General features: G+C 40.1%; 1 protein-coding gene across 4 annotated transcripts in view; it reads right to left on the minus strand.

Annotated features, from left to right (window-relative positions):
• The window catches only part of PSD3 (pleckstrin and Sec7 domain containing 3), a 614,599-nt gene that overhangs the window by 35,282 nt on the left and 555,930 nt on the right, over positions 1-23,387 (minus strand). For all 4 annotated transcript variants that reach the window (XM_045991818.1, XM_045991828.1, XM_045991839.1 and 1 more), the window contains one exon: positions 8,950-9,093. In XM_045991818.1, the coding sequence (XP_045847774.1) occupies positions 8,950-9,093 (144 nt within the window). The remainder of the gene's footprint in view (positions 1-8,949; positions 9,094-23,387) is intronic.

Raw genomic sequence — 23,387 nt, forward strand, 5'->3', positions numbered from 1 at the left:
ATAAAAAATAAAAAAAAATGAACCAGAATAGTGGGAACGAGTTAAAATAAAAGTTGTATCTATGAAGTAGTGGTGGTTGTTCTCTTGTTGTCTTTTTTTTTTTTTTCTTCCCGTTTGGCTTTCTGGGTTAGGGGTCTGCCACGTGGGTTCTCAGGCAGCGTTCCCTGAGCTAAGTCCTCCCGCCCCCCCCCCCCCCAAGGGGGTGGACTCTGAGGAAACCGGTTTTTCAGGCTTTTGTTCTCTGGAGGTTTTTATGTTTGTTTGTTTATTTTCTCTCGCCTTCACAGCTTTTGATGGCTTTTGGAGGTTTAGAGGAAAGCAAACTGCACCCGACCTCCCTCTCAGAGAGAAGCCTCATTCTGTTCCCCTCTGGGTGCTGCAGAGCACATAAGTTCCCCCTCGGCCACTGGCAGAGTATGTTCCGAGTTGCGGTCCCTGGGGACACAGGAACTCCTGCTTGTACCCAAAACCACGACAGCAGTGGCTGTCTGGGCAAGTCTAGACCACCAAAGAGGTTCCAAGCAGCGATCGCACACTGAGATTTTCCTGCTGGCCCGGGCTGGGAGTGCCTAGACTTTCCGGGTGCAAGAGTGCTGGGCTGGTGCCTGCACACACCTCTCTCAGGGGAGGGTGTGGGGTGCATCTCAGGCTCTGATAGCTTGGCACGATGCCCGTGTGGACACCGCATAAAGGCTATGGTTCTGCTGGCTGGCGAGGCTCCCAGCCCCTTATGGGAGCTGAACCCTACACGCTCTCAGATGTGCTTGCTGGCTCAGGGGTTGCTGTCCTGGGTCTGGGGACTTAAGCCCCTGTCTCTAACTGCCCTGATTCCCACAATTTCCCCCGTGATCCTTTGCACTTTTTGAGTGCTTTCAACCAGACTCCAAGTTAATGCTGGTCCCCAGTCACAGGGTACTCTCGTATTGGGGTATTACTTTCCAATTGGTCGCCTCTGGTGGTTCCCTCCCCCTTTTGTTTATCTTCTGATATCAGTCCAATGTTCCCACTCCGCTTTACCTGCCCACTGGCGTCTTCTGCCCTTGTAGAGATCCAGACGTGTATAATTCTAATCTCAGGCTGATTTCATGGGTGATCAGAGTTCTTTGGTAGGTAATCAGCTCACTTTAGGGTACAGGTTGAACCGGCGCCTCCTCCTACTTCCCCGCATCTTGTCTCCCTGGGCTCTCTTTTCATTCAAAGGATCCTCTTTATATTTCTTGCAGGGCTAGTTTAGTGATCATTAATTCTTTTAATTTCTGTTTGCCTGAAAGCTCTTTATCTCTCCTTCTAGTCTGAATGACGCCCTTGTTGAATACAGTATTCTTGGCTGCATATTTTTCTCATTTCGCACCTTGACAATATCATGTCAACCCTTTCTGGCCTGCCAGGTCTTTATGGACAGCTCTGTTGCCAGCCTTATGTTTTTATACTTGTAGGTTAAGGACCTCTCGTTCCAAGCTGCTTTTAGGATTTTCTCTTTTATTTCTGAAATTTGCAAGCTTCACTATATGTTGAGGTTTGATATACTTTCATTTACTTTGAGGGGCATTTTCTGTGCTTCCTGGACTTGAATGCCTGTTTCTTCCCCCAGATCAGGAATGTTCTCAGTTAAAATTTCTTCAAATAAATCTTCTGCTCCTCTCTCTCTCTCCTCTTCCTCTGGGCCCCAATTATTCTAATATTGTTTTGCTATTTATATCTGTTTTGCAGCTTCCTTAATCTCTATCATTTTGTCTTCTCCAAGACTCTCTTTTCTCCCTTGTTTATCCTAGCAGTTAGAGCCTCCATTTTTTATTGTGTTTCAGTAAGAGAATTTTTTAGTTCAACCTGATTAGATTTTAGTTATTTTATTTCTCTACTAAGGAATTACTTATTGTCCTCTATGTTGTTTTTTTTTTTCCAAGCCCAGCTGCTACCTTTATAATCATTATTTTGAATTCTTGTTCCAACATCTTACTTATGTCCCTATCGATTAAATCCCTGGCAATGAGTATTATCTTTTGTTATCTCTTCTGGGGTGAGTTTTCCATCTTGTCATTATGTCCAGAAAAGACCAGATGAAAGAGAAAGAAAATAGGAAAATAGCAACAATGACAACAGAAAAAAATACACTAAAGAAATCAGAAGGGAACAGAAACAAGCAAACAAAAGAAGAGAATAAAATGAAAGAAGCTGAACAGACCAATAAACTAGATCCTGGATGTATTTTGGTCTGTTGCTAGAAGAAACCAGATCTCAAAATAGGAAAGAAAGAAAAACATAGACACACAAAAATAAAATTGAATACAATTTGAAAGGAAGCCAAAAATGAAAAATGTACATATAAAATGTAAATGTAAAAAATGAAAATTAAAAGACTTAAAAAAAAAAAGAATTGACATAAGAAAATAGCTGAAAAGGAAAAAAAAAAAACATATAAAACTGAAAGACTAAAGAATAAGAGGAAAAAACCACAAATTCTAAATACTGTTTCTCCAAAAGCTGAAGTTTAGCAGTTCTCTATGATCAGTAAACTTGGTAATAACAGGATGTTCCTGCTGGTCTTCCAGGGACTGGCTTGTTGGGGTGATTCTCAGGTGTCTTTCCCCAGGCAGAATTGCACCACCACCAGGGGGCTGGGTTCAGTGTGAGGCTCTGGATTGCTCTATGTGGTTGATTTGTTGCCTGAAGGGTTTCTGCACTGATGTGGCAAGTGAAAATGGCAGTGCCCTGGATCTCTAGCCCTAGAGCTGAAAGTCTGCGCCCCCTACTCTTCAGAAACACAGTCAATCACTCTTGTGTTCCTGGTTTCCATCCTGTGTTCACCCAGCCTATGACCAGTTGTTTTTATCTCAGGCACAGGACTCTGTTTCAGGTTTCCAAACTTTATGGACTCCTGTGACCTGCCCTCATGTCACTCCTCCCAGGGGATAGAGGGGGCTATCCCCACAGTTCCACCCCTTGCTGGGTCCCTGCTTGGAGAACGATCACCAGATCAGTATAGTTGTTTGTGGTTTATGGCAACAGCATGCAGAAAGCTGGCACCTGGACTTGCTGTTTGCAGCCACCTTCCCTGTTCCGATGCTTGGGTAGTCTGCCACACTCAGGCACTGCCCCTCACCTTCTTTTTGTGACTCTGGGGATCCTGTGTCCATGCTGCCCCATCTGGGATTCCTCCCCCATTTGGCCCCTAGCACCTTTCAGGCAGACTTCTCAAAGTTCTGATTTTATACTCTGCTGTTTATAACACTTTCCAGTACCCAGTTTATGGAGGCTTCCTCCCCCTGTGGTTTACCTTCTGATGTATCTGTCATCTTGGGTTCACATATGCGCACCTCCTACCTTGCAAAGAGTGGCCGCATTTCTATTTACAGAATTGCAGCAAGTCTTTTCTCAGATCTTTGGTTGATTTCCCAGGTGCTCAGAAAGATGATTAACTGTGTAGCTGAATTCCAGGGACAAGATGAAAATAGGATATCCTACTCCTCTGCCATCTTAACTTCTCCTCTGAAAACACTCTAATTTACATGAAAAACATCTTGGTGTAAATAGTATCTTCACTCAGTTTTACTTGCTATTGTCTTTAAAGCTGAAAAAACAAATCCAAATTTATAAGGCTACCATGCTATCAAAGAAATCTCTTTAAGAGGGTTGTTTCTTAAATGTCCCAGGAGTTTCTTGGCACAGCTCAGCCTACTGTGCTTTCACTGGCTGGGGTTCTGTACGTTTTTATATTTGATACAAGTCATTCATCTCACTCATATTTTGAGAAATTTCCAAATGCACTGGAAGCATGGAGATCAATTTAGATTTTTTAAGTGAAGTGGGAACTGAATAAAGTAGAAATAATTTATAAAGAAGTGAGGCTATTTCTGATATTTATTTTTTAAAATTGGAAAATGATGCTGAGTTTCTTTCTTTTTTTTTTTTTAAGATTTTATTTATTTGACAGACAGAGATCACAAGTAGGCAGGGAGACAGGCAGAGAGAGAGGAGGAAGCAGGGTCTCCACAGAGCAGAGAGCCCGACGCGGGGCTCGATCCCAGAACCCTGGGACCATGACCTGAGCTGAAGGCAGAGGCCTCAACCCACCGAGACACCCAGACTCCCCAGATGCTGAGTTTCTTAACAGAGACTTGTGATGTCTAACAGCTCTATCAAAAGTATGTTTAGGTTCCAGGTGAACTCTTTCAAAGAATTAACAGCCACAGTTTGGGGGTACCAAACCAATAAAAAACAAAATATCTGTCCTTCCCTCCCTAACGTCAACAGAGAGACAGGTATGGATTTATTAAATTATAGCCCATTCTGAGTGACATTTGTTGCTTTACATAAATGAGAATCTATTTTTCTTACAGGCTAAGGCTAGTAGGGTAAAGAGAACTTCCACCTTCCTTGCTCACTGTAGACTTTTTATAGACTTTAAAGATTTTTATTTATTTATTTGATAGAGAGAGAGAGAGAGAGAGAGATCACAAGTAGGCAGAGAGGCAGGCAGAGAGAGACAGGGAAGCAGGCTCCCTGCTGAGCAGAGAGCCCAGTGTGGGGCTTGATCCCAGGACCCTGGGATCATGACCTGAGCCAAAGGTAGAGGCTTAACCCACTGAGCCACCCAGATGCTCTGACTTTTTGTAGACTTTAAAACAAAAAACAAAAACAATGAAACAAACCCTGAACCTACTTTACTTAGTAAAATTTCTAGTAGTTTATTGTCAGTCAGAGTTTGGAGAGTTTGTTTCTTTTTTCTTTCTTTCTTTCTTTTTTTTTTTGGTGCTTATTGGTAGCAATCAAGGACAAACACTTCTAGAAAAATTAGGAGGCAATAATAAGTAGTGTTTTTTTCTTTTTTCTTTGAAGTTTTCACTTAAATTCTAGTTAGTTAACATATAGTATAATATTAGTTTCATGAGTAGAACTTAGTGATTCACCATTTATATATAATGCCTGGTGCTCATCACAAGTGCCCTCCTTAATACCCATCAGCCATTTAGCGAATTCCCCTGCCCATGCCCCTCCAGCAAATCTCAGTTTGTTCTCCATAGTTAAGAGCCTGTTTTCTGTTTTTTTTTTCTCTTTTTCCCCCCACCTTTTCATCTGTTTTGTTTAATTCCACATATGAGTGAAATCATATGGTACTTATCTTTCTCTGACTAATTTCACTTAGCATAATACACTCTAGCTCCATCCACAGTGTTGCAAAGGGCAAGACTTCATTCTTTTTGATGGCTGAGTAATATTCCACGGTATGTGTGTATATGTGTGTATGTGTATACATACACCGTATCTTCTTTTTTTTTTCCACTTTTTAAAAATTTTCTTTTCAGCATAACAGAATTCATTGTTTTTGCACCACACCCAGTGCTCCATGCAATATGTGCCCTCCCTATTACCCACCATCTGGTTCCCCAACTTCCCACCCCCCACCCCTTCAAAACCCTCAGGTTGTTTTTCAGAGTGCACAGTCTCTCATGGTTCATCTCCTCTTCCAATTTCCCTCAACTCCCTTCTCCTCTCCGTCTCCCCATGTCCTCCATGTTATTTGTTATGCTCCACAAATAAGTGAAACCATACATATACCATATCTTCTTTATCCACTCATTAGTCAATGGACATTTGGGCTCTTTCCATAATTTGGCTATTGTTGATAAGAGAATATTTCTCAGTCACAGAAAGAGCTGTGAATTTCGCCTACCATGAAGAACTGTTGTATTGAAAGCAATTTGGGATATAAACAACTGAAATGCATAAACTTAGGAACAACTCCCAGTGTAATTACTAAAAGCTTAATATTCTAACAAAATACAAGCATTTTTCTTTATCAAGATGTGAAAAATTTTAAGAATTTTCTGTGTTCTGAAACTGCAGGGAGGCTCTTTTTCCAGAAATAGGTGAAAGCTCATTTCTGACTGTGATTCGTGGTGACAGGATGCAGATGGGATTAAAACTCCCCTTCCTGTCACTGCTCATTTGAGGTTCACACTGAATTACAGAAAGTGCTGTCTGTTCTCACCTGCCTATCAGATCTGATTTCAGGGGACCTACTAAGCTGTCTTAGGGAATGATGTTCTTTGATGTTTATCTTTTATATACAATAATAAAATTTCATTTATTCATTCAACAAGTATGTACTGTGCACTCAGTTGCATGCTTCAGAAAGTGAGGACAGAATATAAACAAAATATAAATATAATATAAATATAAATATAAATATAATATAAATATAAATATAATATAAATATAAAAAAAATAAACAAAATATAAAAAAATGATCAGGGGCACGTGGGTGGCTCAGTGGGTTAAGCCTCTGCCTTGGGCTCAGGTCATGTTCCCAGGGTCCTGGGATCAAGTTCTGCATTGGCTCTCTGCTCAGTAGGGAGCCTGCTTCCTCCTTTCTCTCTGCCTGCCTCTCTGCCTACTTGTGATCTCGGTCTGTCAATTAAATAAATAAAATATTTTAAAAAATGATCAATCACTCTCATACTCCCGATTCAGGGAATGAGATTAGATTCAATGAGGGAATGAAGCAGTCTGCTCAGGGAATGCTGCTGATAAAGCAGAGGACTTCATGCTGTATAAAAGCTCTCTGTAAGTACACTCAAGACAAATTCTGGTGGCTGAAAGAATAGCAAAGTGGACACCACAAGTTATACTACTTCAATTTTAAGTTAATGAAAAATAATAATTCATTTTTGAAAAAAGGATTACTTTTACAAAAACCTCTTTAGATAGTGTCTACCCTTCTATATTCCTGGTAGACACAGGTTAATGCAGCCTGAGAAAAAATCCAATATGTCTGACACAGGAGTACGATTTTAATGAGCCAGGGGTTGTGGGATACAATCTTTAGGTTCCTTGAGGTGATAATGTGATGAAAGCAAGACTTATCCCCACAAAGCTTGGTTTATGTTCTATGTCATTAAATGAAAATGCTGCTCTTGTTAGGTTACATTTTTGGAAAAGAGGTACCACAGTACATTCAAATTTAATGAGTGCTTTTAGCAATGACAACCTTCCCATGGTCTTGGAGCCACCCCCACCTCCTGGAACAGGCTGTTAGCCTTCTAAGTCAAGAGCTCAAAGTAAGTTATTGAGTGCTGGAAACAGGGGACTAAGGTGTTGGGAAATTTAATTAGCATGTGTGAAAATAAAAGGGTCTATAGCTGAAAGCCACTCTAGAAGTGTGAAGAATTATGATTGCTTTTTGAGATACTCCCATTTCTCAAGAATGAACAAGCCTGGGGATAGAAAGATGAGCTGCTTAGGTTTTTTGTTTGTTTTTAAAAAAATGTTTTTCAAGTCTTTTGCTGGTGAGGCTGATGTGGAGAAAAAGGGCAAAAGAAATGTAGATAAAATTAAACTTCCTTGTAACCTGCAGCCCATTGACAAAAGACTTGAGACAAACAGAGAATGACATTCCTCCAAGAAACTCCCAACTGTCTTAATTTTAATGCTTTGCTGGAGGAAAAAACAACCTTAGCTTGAAAATAGAGACAGCGGGTAGAAATGTGACTAAGATACATGGAGGCTGTTGTGGAAAGACCAGTGTGGTAGAAACATAGAAAGATCTCAAATCCTCGTAAATTAAGGATTAGGACTTTATTAATGAGACAAATTGTGGGGGTAGTTGTAGGGGAAAATCCAGGCAGCTGCTGAAGAAAGGAATGTCACTTGATGTGGATAACAAAGACAGAAGAAAAATTATTAAATTTTTATTAAATTTCCTTACTACCTACAGCCAATTGACAGGTCCTTGCAAAAGACAGAGTGACATTTCTCTAACTGCCTCAATGTTAATATTTTGCTAAGGGCAACAGGTAATCTTAGCCCAGCCCCCAGGATCCTGTAAGTCTACTTTAACATGTAAAAATTCCTTTGGAAACTTCATCTCTACCCACCAAGATACGTGTTGGCAATCATCCCCCAAGCATATGGCCCACCGAAATACATCTAAAGGGTCTCATGACTCGGGTTTTACTAGATGGTAATAAGTGACCTTTTCCCAACAATAGCTAGTGCCTCAAGGTCCTGGAAACCTTGCTCCAACACTCCTTAGAGACTTACAGTATCCCTAAAACCCTCACAACTTGATAGTGTATGATGGACCACTCCTCATGATCCCAGTGCAGCTTTTTCTGCCCACGGGTCCTATCCCTGTGCTTTAATAAAACCACCGTTTTGCAACAAAGATGTCTCAAGAATTCTTTCTTGGTCATTGGCTTTGAACCCTAAAGTTCTTTCCCACAACAACACTATCTAACTGGGGAAAAAAATGTAGCCAAAGCTAACATTTACTGTATATACTGTTTTCAACTTGCTTTTACATTTCTCACCTTTCCAGAGATTATAGATCCTCCCCATTCTTTTTAATAACCATACTTGTTATATATAGTACATGTACTATATATGTGGCACATGGATGTGCCACAATTGATCTATTTATTAATCTCCTTCTGAAGGATACAGGTGGAGAGAGGAAAAATGCATCAGTGTTGCTGAACAGCAAGAATAGGCATGAAGAAGCTAATGTTTTGTGTCACCCTGTAGCTCATTCCCTTCACTATAGTTTTTTTGTTTTGTTTTGTTTTATTTTTGACTCAAACGCTGCTGGAAGAGACACAGACACAGGGAAAGCAGCCACCCATTCTGGTGTGTCCATCTACTGTTGTTTTATTCTCAGAGCAGGCACACATTAGCCTAACCAGGCAGGCTATTTGCTTTTAAGCACATAAACTGACAGGTTTTTTTTTTTTTTTTGGTTTTTTTTTTTTTTTTTAGTGTTTGTTGGATATTTATATAGGATCCTGAACACGAGGGGGGCCGCCAAGATCTAGACCATGCTTGCAGCTCCCAAGTTAGAGTCACGGTTGAGGTACACTTACTATAGCACGGCTGCTGAAAAAAAACCTGCCTCATGGAAAAATCATAAAATAACTTAGATATAGGCATTTATTACATTTAGGTTCAACATACCTCAAACTCCAGATAGTGATCTTTCAGTCTGTATTCATCTATCTCCTTGGCTTTAACTTTCTTGTCTGGGGGATATGAGCGGTGCTCAGCCAGCTCAGTGGTAATCTGCTTCAGCTTGCTTTCATGAGATTTCAGCTGCTCCTCCTGCAGGAAATTATTAAGCTATTTAGCATCCGAAAAGTAAATCAATTAAAAAAAAATCACAGAATACTTTTTAACATCCCTTATGATGAATGACTTCAATTCATTCAAACAGTCCAATGTACCTCCACTGCCACATCTTACCAACCTTGTCAGACTAGTATTCACATGTACTTCTGCAAAATGACAACCAGGCCCCTTGTTACAAAACCAAATACTTTCAAGTGTAGCTGTCATGAAGTTGAGACCAGACTTCCTAAGAAATACTTCAAAAGGCAAAGCACCAGTTAAGCACCCACCCTCAGAATCCTGCATAATTTGGCTTTTCCTTTTCCTGTCCCCTCAGCAATGCTATTTCCCCATCTGTCACAGTGAATTTAGAGCCTCTCTGCTTAGTTTTTCCCCCCTTTTTGAGAAAGCAATGCCACCAATAAATAATTCTCTGTAAGCCATCAGATGATACATTTTTAAAAACAGCTTTATTATTTATTTGTCAGAGAGAGAGTGCACGCATGAGCAAGCACAAGGAGGGGGAGTGGCAGGCAGAGGGAGAAACAGGCTCCCTGTGGAGCAAGGGGCTGGACGTGGGATTTGATCCCAGGACCCTGCTGGGATCGTGACCTGAGCCAAAGGCAGATGCTTAACCAAAGGAACCACCCAGGCATCCCTTTCAGATGATATTCTAAAAAATGCAGCAACCTATGATTTTTCCCTCCAACGTAGTAGAGGTTCTGACTTCCTTCAAAATCTTATTGACCCAAACTAGTGATTTAATTGAATGACCTATAGAGCAATTCTTGCCTGAAAGGGGTTACTATAGGCACCATGCACCAATGCAACATGTTTGATGCTATGTCAAAGAACTTCCATTCGAGGGGCACCATTTTTATTGCCTTATGATACTATCAACCCCCCTGGGAACATTTTAAAAATGAAACAAAGAGAATGGAATTTTCTTGCATTCCTATAATTGTATGACTGCATTTTTACTATTCCACTTTCACATATATGTTATACAAATTCATGCTGAATATAAACTTCACATGTACAATAAGATATAAATGGATGAAAGTAAATGAAGAGGAACTGATTAAACTAGGTGATAAATATATTTTGTATAATAGCAACATTATTTATTTAAAGTAGCAGACAAAAGGGATTTCCGTCCTTTATTAAGTTTGTATTTGAGGACATATCAATTTGTACTCCTCATAAACGGCATGGCATTAAAAACAAACAAAAAAACAAACAAGGTGAGTTTTCCCCTTCTGTTTCTCAAACTCATGGCACCGTAGATAATCACAAGCAGAGTTAAAGGTAAAAAATTAACATGTACAATACATCATCACCACAATTCCCAGTTGAATTTTTTCCATATGGTATTTTTATAAATTAAAATTACTATTTAAACCCATGATCAGCATACATAGTTGCCAGATGAAGAATTTAAACCATAAAGCAACTGTGTAATACATCTGTCAATTTAAGCCTGTAATTCAAATCTAGAAGAACAAGTTAGAGGTGACAAATCCTAATAATTTTAATTTATGATGTGAAGGCATATATAACTATCTATCTATATAAACATGCCACATTATGAATTTGAGCTCAGGTCATGATGCTGGAGTTTTGGGATTGAAGACACAAGCAGGGACTGGGCAGGGGCAGGGGAGGAGAGGGACAGAGGGAGAAGGAGAAAACGGGTTTTTCACTGAGCAGAGAGCCCGACCTGGGGCTCAATCCCGGGACCCTGGGATTATGACCTGAGCCAAAGGAAGATGCTTAATAGACTGAACCATCCAGGTGCCCCTTATTTATTTATTTTAGAGACAAAGAGAGAACAGGGGGAGGGGCAGAGGGAGAGAATCTCAAGCAGACTCCCTGCTAAGCATGGAGCCTGACTTGTACTTGATCTCACAACCCTAAGTTCATGACCTAAGCTGAAATCAAGAATCTGCCGCTCAACTGACTGAGCAACACAGGCCCCCTATCTAATTCTTTTTCTATGCTACTCCTTTTATAAATACAAAGATCCATAAAAATAGAAAATTATGTTCTATAGGTTTTTATACTTCATAGGTTTCCTTTGGTGACTTGTTCTCTCATTCAACATGCTTTTGAGATTTACTCACATATATGTTCTAGTTTCTTCCTTTTAAGTATAGGACACTCTATGACATACTATAATTTCACTGAAGGATGTTTAGGCTGTTTTCAGGTGTCTTTAGGCTATTATAAATTATGCTACATTGAACATGCTGCTTAGTGAATATGAGCAAGAATTGTCCTACAGTGTAATCACGAAGATGGAGAATTTTGGAGTTTTAGAATATGTCTATCTTTAAGAGGACACTAACATGCTTTTTAAAGTGTTTCCACCAGTTTACATATCTATAGTAGGCTTAAAAATTCACATTGTTCTGTATCCTTGCCAAAATTTGATATTCACTGAAAACCAGTGTTATTCCAGTGGGGAGGAGAGGTAAAGAAGGGAAGGCTCAGGCTGTTTCCTTTATGCTGTGTTAAAATAGGTAAGTGATTTAGAAGGTAATGACATCTCTAAAAATCTTCTGGGAAACTTATAAGACAAATTGCTAAATACTACAGCCTTATGAACACAAGCTATATGGAATTTAGAATAAAGAACAACTGCTTTAACTCAGTTTGAACTCTTTCTGAAGGCGCCATCGGAAAGATTTTATGTTTAAGAGATTTAAAGATTTTTATAAACAGTTTAGTGAGCTTCTGCATTAATTTCGACATGATTTCATTGTCTATTGAGTACTCAATATATGTTAAATACAGATGTCTAAGAAATGAATATAAAATCTATCTATTCTGGAACAGTGTAGTGAGCCATTTAAGGCAATGCCAAGGAGTGTGGACTGCATCTTGTTGGTGAAAGTGAGCCCATTAGGTGTAAGTGATAGTACATGAGTCATATTTTAGCCACAACTCTGAAGGATGGATTAGAGAAAAGCAAGACTGGAGGAAGAGAGCTCTCAAGTGGTTATGCAAATAATCTGTCAGAGTTTTTCAAAGTGGGTTGTTTGCAACCCAGGCAAGATGATCCACTGGGAAAAAATCAGCATTGGGATATAATTCACATACCACATAATTTACCCATTTAAAGTGTGTAATTTAGTTAAGTTTTAGTATAGTCACGGGGTTGTGCAGCCATCACTACAATTTTATGACATTTTAGCTTCCCATTCCTTTTGGAATGGTATCACACAATGTTTCATTTTGTGACTGCCTTCTTTCACTTAGTGGAATATTTTCCAGGTTTACCCACTTTGTAGGATGTACCAGTACTTCACTGCATTTTTTACAACTGAATAATATTCCATTGTATGTATATATCATATTTCATTCATCTATTCACCAGCTGACGGCCTTTTCCACCGCTGGCTGCAGTGAATATTTGTGTAAAATTTGTGTGGGTTTATGTTTTCATTTCCTGCTATCTAAGTAGGAGCGGAATTGCTGGGTCACATGTTAACTCTATGTTTAATCATTTGATGAACCACCAAATTATTTTCCAAAGTAGCTACATTATTCTATGTTCCCACCAGCAACATACTGAAGTTGTAATTTCTCCATATCCTCACCAACACATTCTTTTCCTTGAAGGTTTTTTTTTTTAAAATTATAGCCACTGTAATGAGTATAAAGTGATATCTCCTGATTTTGATTTATATTTTCCTAATGATTAATGATTAATGATGTTGCACATTTTTCCATCTTGTTGATAACAGGACATGTAGTGTATTTTATAAAAATATATACATATGTTGGAGGATATCTGCTCAAATATTTACTATAAATAAGGTGAATGATCAAAAAAGTTAGGAGACAGTGATATAGGTGAAAAATAACAAAAGTCTGAATTAAGGAATGTGGGTAGGATATCAAAGATATTTAAGAAGCAGAAGTGACAGGATTCGTGACTAAAAGTACAAAATGGAGTCGGGCAGGAAGCATATGGTTTTGGCCAGTGAGGGACACAGTTACAAGAATGACTTACTACTCTGAAATTCCACTGCTCCAGATGCCTGCCTGTAGGAGGAGGTCACTGAGATGCATTAGCTGAAAGGCAAGCTGGACCTGAGCAACTGGAGGCTCCTCACCTCCACCCCGTCCATGAAATGTGCATTTGCCTCCCCTTCCCAAGCTAGAAGCTGCCCTAAGGACACAGCCTCGAAATAGTAGTATGTTTTTGAGACCATCTATATGGTATACAAGACTGAACTCTATTAAGGCCTCTATCTAAACTTCATAATTCTGTCAGGTGGGTGCAAAGATCTATTCACCTTGTGGACACCCAAGACCGGTCTCTTAAGTAAGTTCCCTAGCTTGTTAAAACTGGCACCACCAATTTGAAATGGTCTCCTTCTTTCTTCAGTCTCTCCTTGCCCTAAGTATACAAGGGCCAGATTATGAAAGAACCCTGCCACACTCATCTGGCCCATGGCCAAAACTGCCGTGATGGGTCAAAACACAGGATAAAAAGAGAGGCAAGAAGCAAGAAGGCGGCTTTCCTTTGTTTCTTCCGATCCAATAGAATGGAACGGTCTTCCATCCTTTTGTGTCTTCTTCAATTTCTTTCATGAGTGTTCTGTAGTTCCTCGAGTACAGATCCTTTACCTCTTTGGTTAGGTTTATTCCCAGGTATCTTATGGCTCTTGGTGCTATAGTAAATGGAATCGATTCTCTAATTTCCCTTTCTGTATTTTCATTGTTAGTGTATAAGAAAGCCACTGATTTCTGTACATTGACTTTGTATCCTGCCACGTTACTGAATTGCTGTATGAGTTCTAGTAGTTTGGGGGTGGAGTCTTTGGGGTTTTCTATATAAAGAATCATGTCATTGGCGAAGAGAGAGAGTTTGACTTCTTCCTTGCCAGTGTGGATACCTTTTATTTCTCTTTGTTGTCTGATTGTCATTGCTAGGACTTCTAATACTATGTTGAACAAGAGTGGTGAGAGTGGGCATCCTTGTCGTGTTCCTGATCTCAACGGGAAGGCTACAAGCTTTATCCCATTGAGGATGATATTTGCTGTGGGTCTTTCATAGATAGATTTTATGAAGTTCAGGAATGTTCCCTCTATCCCTATATTTGAAGCGTTTTCATCAGGAACGGATGCTGGATTTTGTCCAATGCTTTTTCTGCATCAATTGCGAGGACCATGTGGTTCTTGTCTCTTCTCTTATTGATTTGTTCTAGCACATTGATTGATTTGCTAATGTTGAACCATCCTTGTGACCCAGGGATGAATCCCACCTGGTCATGGTGGATAATCTTTTTAATGTGCTGCTGGATCCTGTTTGCTAGGATCTTGTTGAGAATCTTTGCATCCATATTCATCAGTGATATTGGTCTGAAATTCTCCTTTTTGGTAGGGTCTTTGCCTGGTTTGGGGATCAGGGTAATGCTGGCTTCATAAAAAGAGTCTGGAAGTTTTCCTTCTGCTTCAATTTTTTGGAACAGCTTCAGGATAACTGATGTTATTTCTTCTTTGAAAGTTTGGTAGAATTCCCCAGGGAATCCGTCAGGTCCTGGGCTCTTGTTTTTTGGGAGGTTTTTGATCACTGCTTCAATCTCCTTTACTAGATATCGGTCTATTCAGGTTGTCAATTTCTTCCTGGTTCAATTTTGGGAGTTTATAGTTTTCCAGGAATGCATCCATTTCATCAAGGTTGCTTAGCTTATTGGCGTATAACTGTTGGTAATAATTTCTGATGATTGTATCTATTTCCTTGGTGTAAGTTGTGATCTCTCCCTTTTCATTCATAATTTTATTAATTTGGGCTTTCTCTCTTTTCTTTTGGATTAGTGTGGTCAATGGTTTATCGATCTTATTGATTCTTTCATAAAACCAGCTTCTAGTTTCATTGATACATTCTACTGTATCTCTGGTGTCTACCTCATTGCTCTCTGCTCTAATCTTGATTATTTCCCTTCTTGTGTGTGGAGTTGGTTTGATTTGTTGTTGATTCTCCAGTTCTTTAAGGTGTAGAGATAGCTGGTGTATTCTGGATTTTTCAATTTTTTCGAGGGAGGCTTGGATGGCTATGTATTTCCCCCTTAGAACCGCCTTTGCTGTATCCCATAGGTTTTGGACTGAAGTGTCTTCATTCTCATTGGTTTCCATGAATTGTTTAAGTTCTTCTTTGATCTCCTGGTTGATCCAAGCATTCTTAAGCAAGGTGGTCTTTAGCTTCCAGGTGTTTGAGTTCCTTCTGAACTTTTCCTTGTGATTGAGCTCCAGTTTCAAAGCATTGTGATCTGAGAACATGCATCAGTCTTTTGGTATCGGTTGAGTCCTGATTGTGACCGAGTATGTGGTCTATTCTGGAGAAGGTTCCATGTGCACTTGAAAAGAATGTGTATTCTGTTGTTTTAGGGTGGAATGTTCTGTATATGTCAATGAGGTCCATCTGGTCCAATGTTTCATTCAATGCTCTTATTTCATTATTGATTTTATGCTTCCATGATCTATTACTGAGAGAGGTGTGTTAAGATCTCCTACTATTAATGTATTCATATCAATATGACTCTTTCCTGATTAATAGTTTTCTTACATAACTGACTGCTTCCATATTAGGGGTGTAGATATTCATAATTGTTAGATCATCTTGGTGGATAGTCCCTTTAAGAATTATGTAGTGTCTTTCTCTATCTCTGACTACAGTCTTTATTTAAAATCTAATTTATCTGATATGAGAATCGCTACCCCGGCCTTCTTTTGAGGCCCACTGGCATGAAAGATGCTTCTCCATCCCTCCCTTTCAATCTGGGTGTATCCTTAGGTTCAAAATGGTTCTCTTGTAGACAACATATGGATGGGTCCTGTCGTTTTATCCAATCTGCAACCCTGTGTCGTTTTATGGGTGCATTTAGGCCATTCACATTGAGAGTGATTATTGAGAGATAGGTTTTTATTGACAACGTGTTACCTTTGACATCTTTCCTTCTGTAGATTGTCTCTGTATTTCTGTTCAATGATATTCTTAGGATTTTTTCTCTTTTATAGAACCCCCATTAATATTTCCTGCAGTGTCGGCTTGGTGGTTGCATAGTCTTTTAATCCTTGCTGGTCTTGGAAACTCTTTATCTCTCCTTCCATTTTGAATGCCAGTCTTGCTGGATAAAGTATTCTTGGCTGCATGTTCTTCTCATTTAGTACTCTGAATATATTTTGCCAGCCCTTCCTGGCTTGCCAGGTCTCTGTGGACAGGTCTGACGTTATTCTAATGGGCTTTCCTCTGTATGTAAGGAACTTCTTTGTCCTAGCTGCTTTCAAGAGGGTCTGCTTACAATTATAATTCTTCTTTCTAACTATCAGGTGTCGCGAGGACTTTCGAGAATCTAAAATCTTGGGGGGAAACCGTTCTGCCTCTGGTACATGAACACTTTCCATTTGTGAGATTGGGAAAATTTTCATAGACAACTTCTTCCAGTATATCTTCTAGACTTCTTTCTCCTCCCCTTCAGGGGTTCCAATAATTCTGACGTTGGAAAGTTTCATGGCATCATTTATTTCCCTGATTCTGTTTTCGTGGCTTCTGAGTCTTCCTCCTGATCCTCTCTGTTTGTCCTCCAGATCACTAATTCTATCTTCTGTCTCAGTTACCCTAGCTTTTAGAGAATTTAGATTAGATTGGAACTCATTGAGAGCATTTTGAACATCATCCCTGGTGGCTTTCAGTTTTGCCCTAACATTGTGAACATCATCCCTGGTGGCTTTCAGTTCTGCCCTAATCGATTCTGTTTGGTCATCCATGGCTTTCTCCAACCTAGCTATTGCCTGGATAATTGTTAGCCTGAATTCCTTTTCTGACATATTGTCTATGTCGATAGCCATTAGCTCTGTTGCAGAAGGACCATCCTCTGTATTTTTCTTCTGTTGGGCATTCCTCCTCCTAGTCATTTTGGTGAGAGATGACTGAATGGATGTAGCTGGATGTATTGACTGTGGTGCAGTCAAGGTACACCCTGGGACACTTCTGAGCAATCAGGATCCCCACCCAAACGAGAGAAAAAGAAAAGAAAAAAAAAGAGAGAGAGAGACAGGAAAAAAAGGGAAGATAAAAGAGAAGGCTCAGCCCAAATGGGCCCCAAGGTAAGATTTATGAATATACAAATAAAAACAGACAAACAAAAAGATTGATAAAAGTATATGACAAGGGGAAATATATATATATATATATATATATATATATATATGTATATATAAAAGCAAAAAAGGGAAGAACCTCGTTAAAAAGAACCCCAAGTATAAGATTTATATACTATCAGGACAAACAAAAATACACAGAAACACTGGCAGAAGTAAAAAAGATGGGAGAGTGGTTATAAATTCTCAGTGTGGGCGAGGAAGGTTATTTTGATTCTTCCTAGATGTATCTTGATGTTTTTGTTAAGGGACTCAACTTTCTTAAGATAAAGGGGGATTAAAAATGGTTTACCTATAGGGGTTGCATTGACTGGGGTAAGGGGATTACCTTGAAGTTTCACTCTATATGTATATTAGAAAATAAAAATTAAAAAAGAATAAACTAAACTAAAATTAAAAAAAAATTAAAAAAATAGAAAAGCAAAAGAAAAACTCAGGTGTATGTATCAAAAAGTTCAGGTTAGAAGGTTATTAAGGAATTTGATGTACTGGACATCTCACTGTGATGGTAAATAGGTTAAAAAATTATCTATATGTATAAAAAAAATGAACCAGAACAGTGGTAACGAGTTAAACATAAAAGTTGTATCTATGAAGTAGTGGTGGTGGTTCTCTTGTCATTTTTTTTTTTTTTCTTCCTTCCTGGTTGGTTTTCTGGCGGAGGAGCCTGCCACATGGGTTTTCAGTCAATGATGTTCCCTAAGTCCTCCGCCCCCCTCAAGGGGGTGGGCTCTGAAGAAACCATTTTTTTCAGGCTTTTGTTCTCTGGAGGTTTTTATGTTTGTTCATCTGTTTTCTTTCGCCTTGACAGCTTTTGATGGTTTTTGGAGGTTTAGAGGAGAGCAAACTGCACCCCGACCTCCCTCTCAGAGAGAAGCCTCAGAATGCTCTGCAGATAACAAAGAACACGGAGGACATGGGGAGATGGAGAGTAGAAGGGAGTTGAGGGAAAAAGGAAGGGGAGATGAACCATGAGAGACTATGGTCTCTGAAAAACAACCTGAGGGTTTTGAAGGGGCGGGGGTTGGGAGGTTGGGGAACCAGGTTGTGGGTAATAGAGAGGGCACATATTACATGGAGCACTGGGTGTGGTGCAAAAACAATGAATACTGTTACGCTAAAAATAAATAAATTTAAAAAAGAAAAAGAAGAATGCTCTGCAGAGCTGCTGGCAGAGTAGGTTCTGAGTCACGGTCCCTGGCAACTCAGGATCTCCTCCTTGTACCCAAAACCATGGCAGTGGCAGCTGTCTGGCAGCTCCAGACCGCCAGAGAGGTTCCAAGCAGCGTTTGCACACTGAGATTTCCTGCTGGCCCGGGCTGGGCGTGCCTGGTTTTTCCGGGTCCCAGAGCTCCCGGCTAGCGCCTGTGAGCACCTCTCCCAGGGGAGGGTGTGGGGCGCGTGCGTCTCAGGCTCTGATCCCTCGGTGGGGGTCTAAGAGTGCCAGGCTAATGCCTGCCCGCACCTCTCTCTGGGAGGGTGTGGGGCGCGCTCGTCTCAGAAACGCCATCTGGTGAGGCTCCCAGCCCCTCACGGGAGCCAGACCCCATGTGTTCTCGGGTGCGCTGGCGGCTCAGGTGCGCTGGCGGCTCAGGGACCAAGACCAGGTTTCTCCGCCACACTCTCTCTGGCTCAGCACCAGGGAAGGCTGTCCTGGGTCCGGGGACTTAAGCCTCTGTTCCTAACCACCCCGATTCCCCCAATTTCCCCCCACGAACCTTTGCTCTTTTTTTTGAGTGCTTTCAACCAGACTCCAAGTTAATGCTGGTCCCCAGATGCAGGGAACTCTCGTATTGGGGTATTACTTTCCAATCCGTCGCCTCTGGTGGCTCCCTTCCCCTTTTGTTTATCTTCAGATATCAGTCCGACCCTCCCACTCTGCTGTACCTGCCCACTGGCGTCTTCTGCTCCTGTAGCAATCCAGACATATATAATTCTGCTCTCAGGCTGCTGTCATGGGTGATCGGAGTTCTTTGGTAGGTAATCAGCTCACTTTAGCGTACAGGTTGAAATGGCGCCTCCTCCTACTTCCCTGCCATCTTAACGCCCCCCCCCCCCCCCCGCCCGGCCGCCGCTTTCCTTTTTTCAAATCAGTGTTTATCACAAGGCCTGGCCTTCAACAATTAGCATTTAGTGATCAAACTAATCACTGGTTAGTGATTCAAATAATCATTGATCATTGATTCAGAACTTTACAGGAGAGTGGCGGAAATTCAAAGAAGAAAACAGGACTAGATATCAGGAAATGGTAACTCCATAAGGTGCAAGTGAGAGAGAGCAGGGATTAGACTTGGGTCTCCCAATCCTGACTATGAAATCCAGTATTCCTTGCCTTCTCCACGAGAAAAAAAAAAAAAAAAGATAAAACTCTGTGCCTCTTGAGTAGCACATCTTGCAGGAATGCAGAGGGAGGATGCTTACTGACAAGGAAGATATTTACTATAAGGACTCATAAAGACCAGACCGAACCAATCTGCACCAAGATGGACCCCAGTGCTGGACTTTCATGGACTTCTTCCCTCATAATAATACTAAAAATCCCACCCAGGTGGAGATTTCATGTTATTTTGACATGTGATATATGAAGAAGCATGAATTTTAAATGCGTAGGTGCTAATAAACCCCCACCTCTACATGCTTACAAAGTACCCTTTTCCACCCAACTTTCTTTTAAAAACTCTCCCTAACCTTGTCTCAAGGGAGTCAGCCTGCGGAGCTTTCCTTTGTGTTGACTCCCCTGTCCCACTAAAGCCTTGCCTGAAACTCCCGTTTGGCCTCTTGTCAATTTCTATCGCTGAGCTAGCCCAAGAGCCCACTTCAGTTTCGCGCATCCCCAAAAAAGTAGTGAAAGACACAGTAGGGATTGTAGGGATTACAGTGCAGTCCCTTTAAGTATGATCTGCACGGCTTACAGGCTGGATACCTGGTCTGTCTTAAACCATTCATGTTCCTGGGCCCCTGACCTGGACCTCATTAACCTGGTATGGGGATGCTGGGACACATGCACTTTCAACAAGTCCCCAGATCATTTCTGTACACATTACAGCTGAAAATGACTGCTTTGATGAGTAGAAAGGGAGGTCCTGAATAGATCCTGAAGAGGGCCAACCATGAAATCCCAAGTTTAGAGTACTGTACCAGAAGGAGAAACAAAACTTAAATTTTCAATATCCCCCAAAGAAGAAAAATGTGCTTTGGCAACCCTGCCATGAAAACAACTAAGAAGATGACTCCTACACAGCAGAGTTGTTCAGAAAGTACCACACTGCACTGATAATAATCAATTTTAATAATGAAGGTTAATATGTTTTGGATAGAAGACAAGAATAAATTAAAGCTTGCAAATGACAGGGTGATGATGAACAGTATGTCTTTAAAAGCATCAAACAATCTTTTAATTGACTGTTTAGTTTTTTCCTAACACTATTAAGTTTTTTTTCCAGTAGGGCACTCACATTGTTACACACGAATTTTATAAACTAAAATTATCCAACTAGTTCTGGCATTTAGGGGAGTCATAGCCAGGCTGTGGGTGTATGAAGAAAGGAAAGATGGCTGGGCTAATTCAGTGGTTCTCAATAGCAGCAGGTAGCAGTGGGGTGGGTTTTGACCCCATAAGATATTTGGCAATGTCTGCAGACATTTTTGGTTGTCACAACTAGGGGGATGATACTGGTATCAAGTGGGTAGCACTGGAGATATTGCTAAACATCCTATAATTCAAAGGACAACCCCCACAACAAAGAACTACCTAGGCTAAAATGGCACTTGTGCTGAGGTTGGTAATGCCAGGGCTAAATCATGAGGACTAGTAGTCTTCAAGGTACTGGAAAACTTGTGGGTGGATCTAGACATGTATTCCAGGATTCACTGAAAGTGCACTATGATAACTCTTCCAAAGATATCCCCACAAAAGTCTCTATTTGATGTGGAGGGTACACCAAATACTGAACAGGCCGCATGTAACTCTTCTCTCCCTCTTTCTAAGCTATTCTTTATCACATGTTTCATTTTACATATTTATTTCTAAATTGTCCTATTACTCTCAAAGGCAAAACATCTTCATTTTTAAGTAAAAAAACACAATGACCTGGGCAAAAAATACAGAGCTAATGAAAGAACTTAAAAACACTCTAGAACAGTCTTCTCAATTTTCCAGTTGGAAAACTGAGGCCCACAAAGGCTTGGTGATTTATTTGTGGAGGAGGAAAACATCTCATTTTATTTTTTTTTTTTTAACAAGGTAATTAAATTCCTGAAAGTACTTGGTCATCTTGTCATAAGTGATAAAGAAGCATGTCTCTTTTTGGTTATTGCTTTATTTAAAATCCTAAATACATCATTAGATAACATTACATAGCAGCTTTTTTTTTTTTTTTAAATCTCTATGGATTTATGTTCAAAATGAGGAAAAATATTAAATATTTTATGCATTCTATTTTTAGTTCCAGTATAAAACATTTGTTTAAAATAAGAGATTTTTGCCTTGGAAAAGGTGCTTGCTTACCTGGTCTCATGGTAAAAAAATACACAAATAGAGAAACACATTCATTTTCATGTGCCAGTGACTTACTAAAATATAGCCCATACATAAATAGAACACAAGTACATTTTCTTTTTTTTCTTTTTCTTTTTTCTTTTTCTAAATATTTTATTTATTTGACAGAGAGAAAACACAACTAGGCAGAGAGGCAGGCAGAAAGAGAGAAGGAAGCAGGCTCCCTGCGGAGCAGAGAGCCCGATGTGGGGCCCGATCCCAGGACCCTGGGATCATGACCTGAGCCAAAGGCAGAGGCTTTAACCCAATGAGCCACCCAGGCGCCCCCACAAGTACATTTTCAAAGTAGAAAGTAAATAGAAGTGTAGATCCACAGTAAGGAAAGAACAAGTTAAAACTTTTAAGTTGCTCTATGCTTATTAATGCTCCTTTTAAACTTCAACTCATCTTTTTCCTGGATCTTTTATAAGAATGATTGTGAGAAAGACCAATCTATTGAAAAGTATTGGAAAATCCCTCGTGAAATTAACAGAACAAAACCCAACTTCTAAAGGTATTTGTTGCCTCTGGTTAGTTGTTCAATTGTTTTTTTCTTCTCATACTTTTTATAATATGGCTTACTGTTTATTTCAAGTACCCAAAAATGGGGGAATGCATTTGCTTTAAGAGGTCATAGTTTAGGTGGGTAGATGGAGAATTCTGCTAATAAACTTTTTGGTCATCAATAAGATGACCTGTTCTCTTACAATTTGGTTAGACTTGAAAATTAAATGCCATTCTGCCTTGTAAAGTGAACTGGCCTGGTCCTCTCTATTCTTAACAGTTTTTTGTTTTTGTTTTTTGTAGTCTGTGAACAACATAGCAATAGTAATGCTTACATGGGAGTATCCAATTCATGTTAATAATAATTATAAATTAACAAAACCAAAAGAATTTTTCATTAAACCGTGTCTCCTCTCTTCTTACCACCAGTCTATTTTTTATGAACTCACGGCAAGACTTGTATGTATTCCCTTCCTCCGCTTCCTTACTACTCTCCAATCCTTTCTCAAAGAAGACTAATGTGGTTCTCTTCCAATCACTCCACAAACTGCTCTCACCAAGGGACCCGATGACCTCCTGCCACTTCATAGGAGATATTTTTTGTACTAATTTTACATGACCCCTCTCCTCTTTCTCCCCCTTTCCAGGGACAACATACTCCCTGTTTTTTCTTGACAACAGAAAAATTGTTTCTCAAATGTCCATTTTGGTCTCCTTCTGAGCACTGAGCATTGCAACATTTGGAAGCAGAAAGAGGAGGGGCGCCTGGGTGGCTCAGCGGGTTAAAGCCTCTGCCTTCAGCTCAGGTCATGATCCCAGGGTCCTGGGATCGAGCCCCGCATCGGGCTCTCTGCTTGGCTGGGAGCCTGCTTCCTCCTCTCTCTCTCTCTGCCTGCCTCTCTGCCTACTTGTAATCTCTATCTGTCAAATAAATAAATCTTTAAAAAAAAAAAAAAAAAAAAAAAAAAAAAAAGAAAGAGGAAAAGGACCCAGGAAAGAACCCTAGGAAGAAGCAACAGGACGAAAACCAGTTGGTGAGGTCACAAAAACCAAGTCAGACATGACAGCACAATCC

Source organism: Meles meles, chromosome 2, assembly GCF_922984935.1.
Source record: "Meles meles chromosome 2, mMelMel3.1 paternal haplotype, whole genome shotgun sequence".
NCBI lineage: Eukaryota > Metazoa > Chordata > Mammalia > Carnivora > Mustelidae > Meles > Meles meles.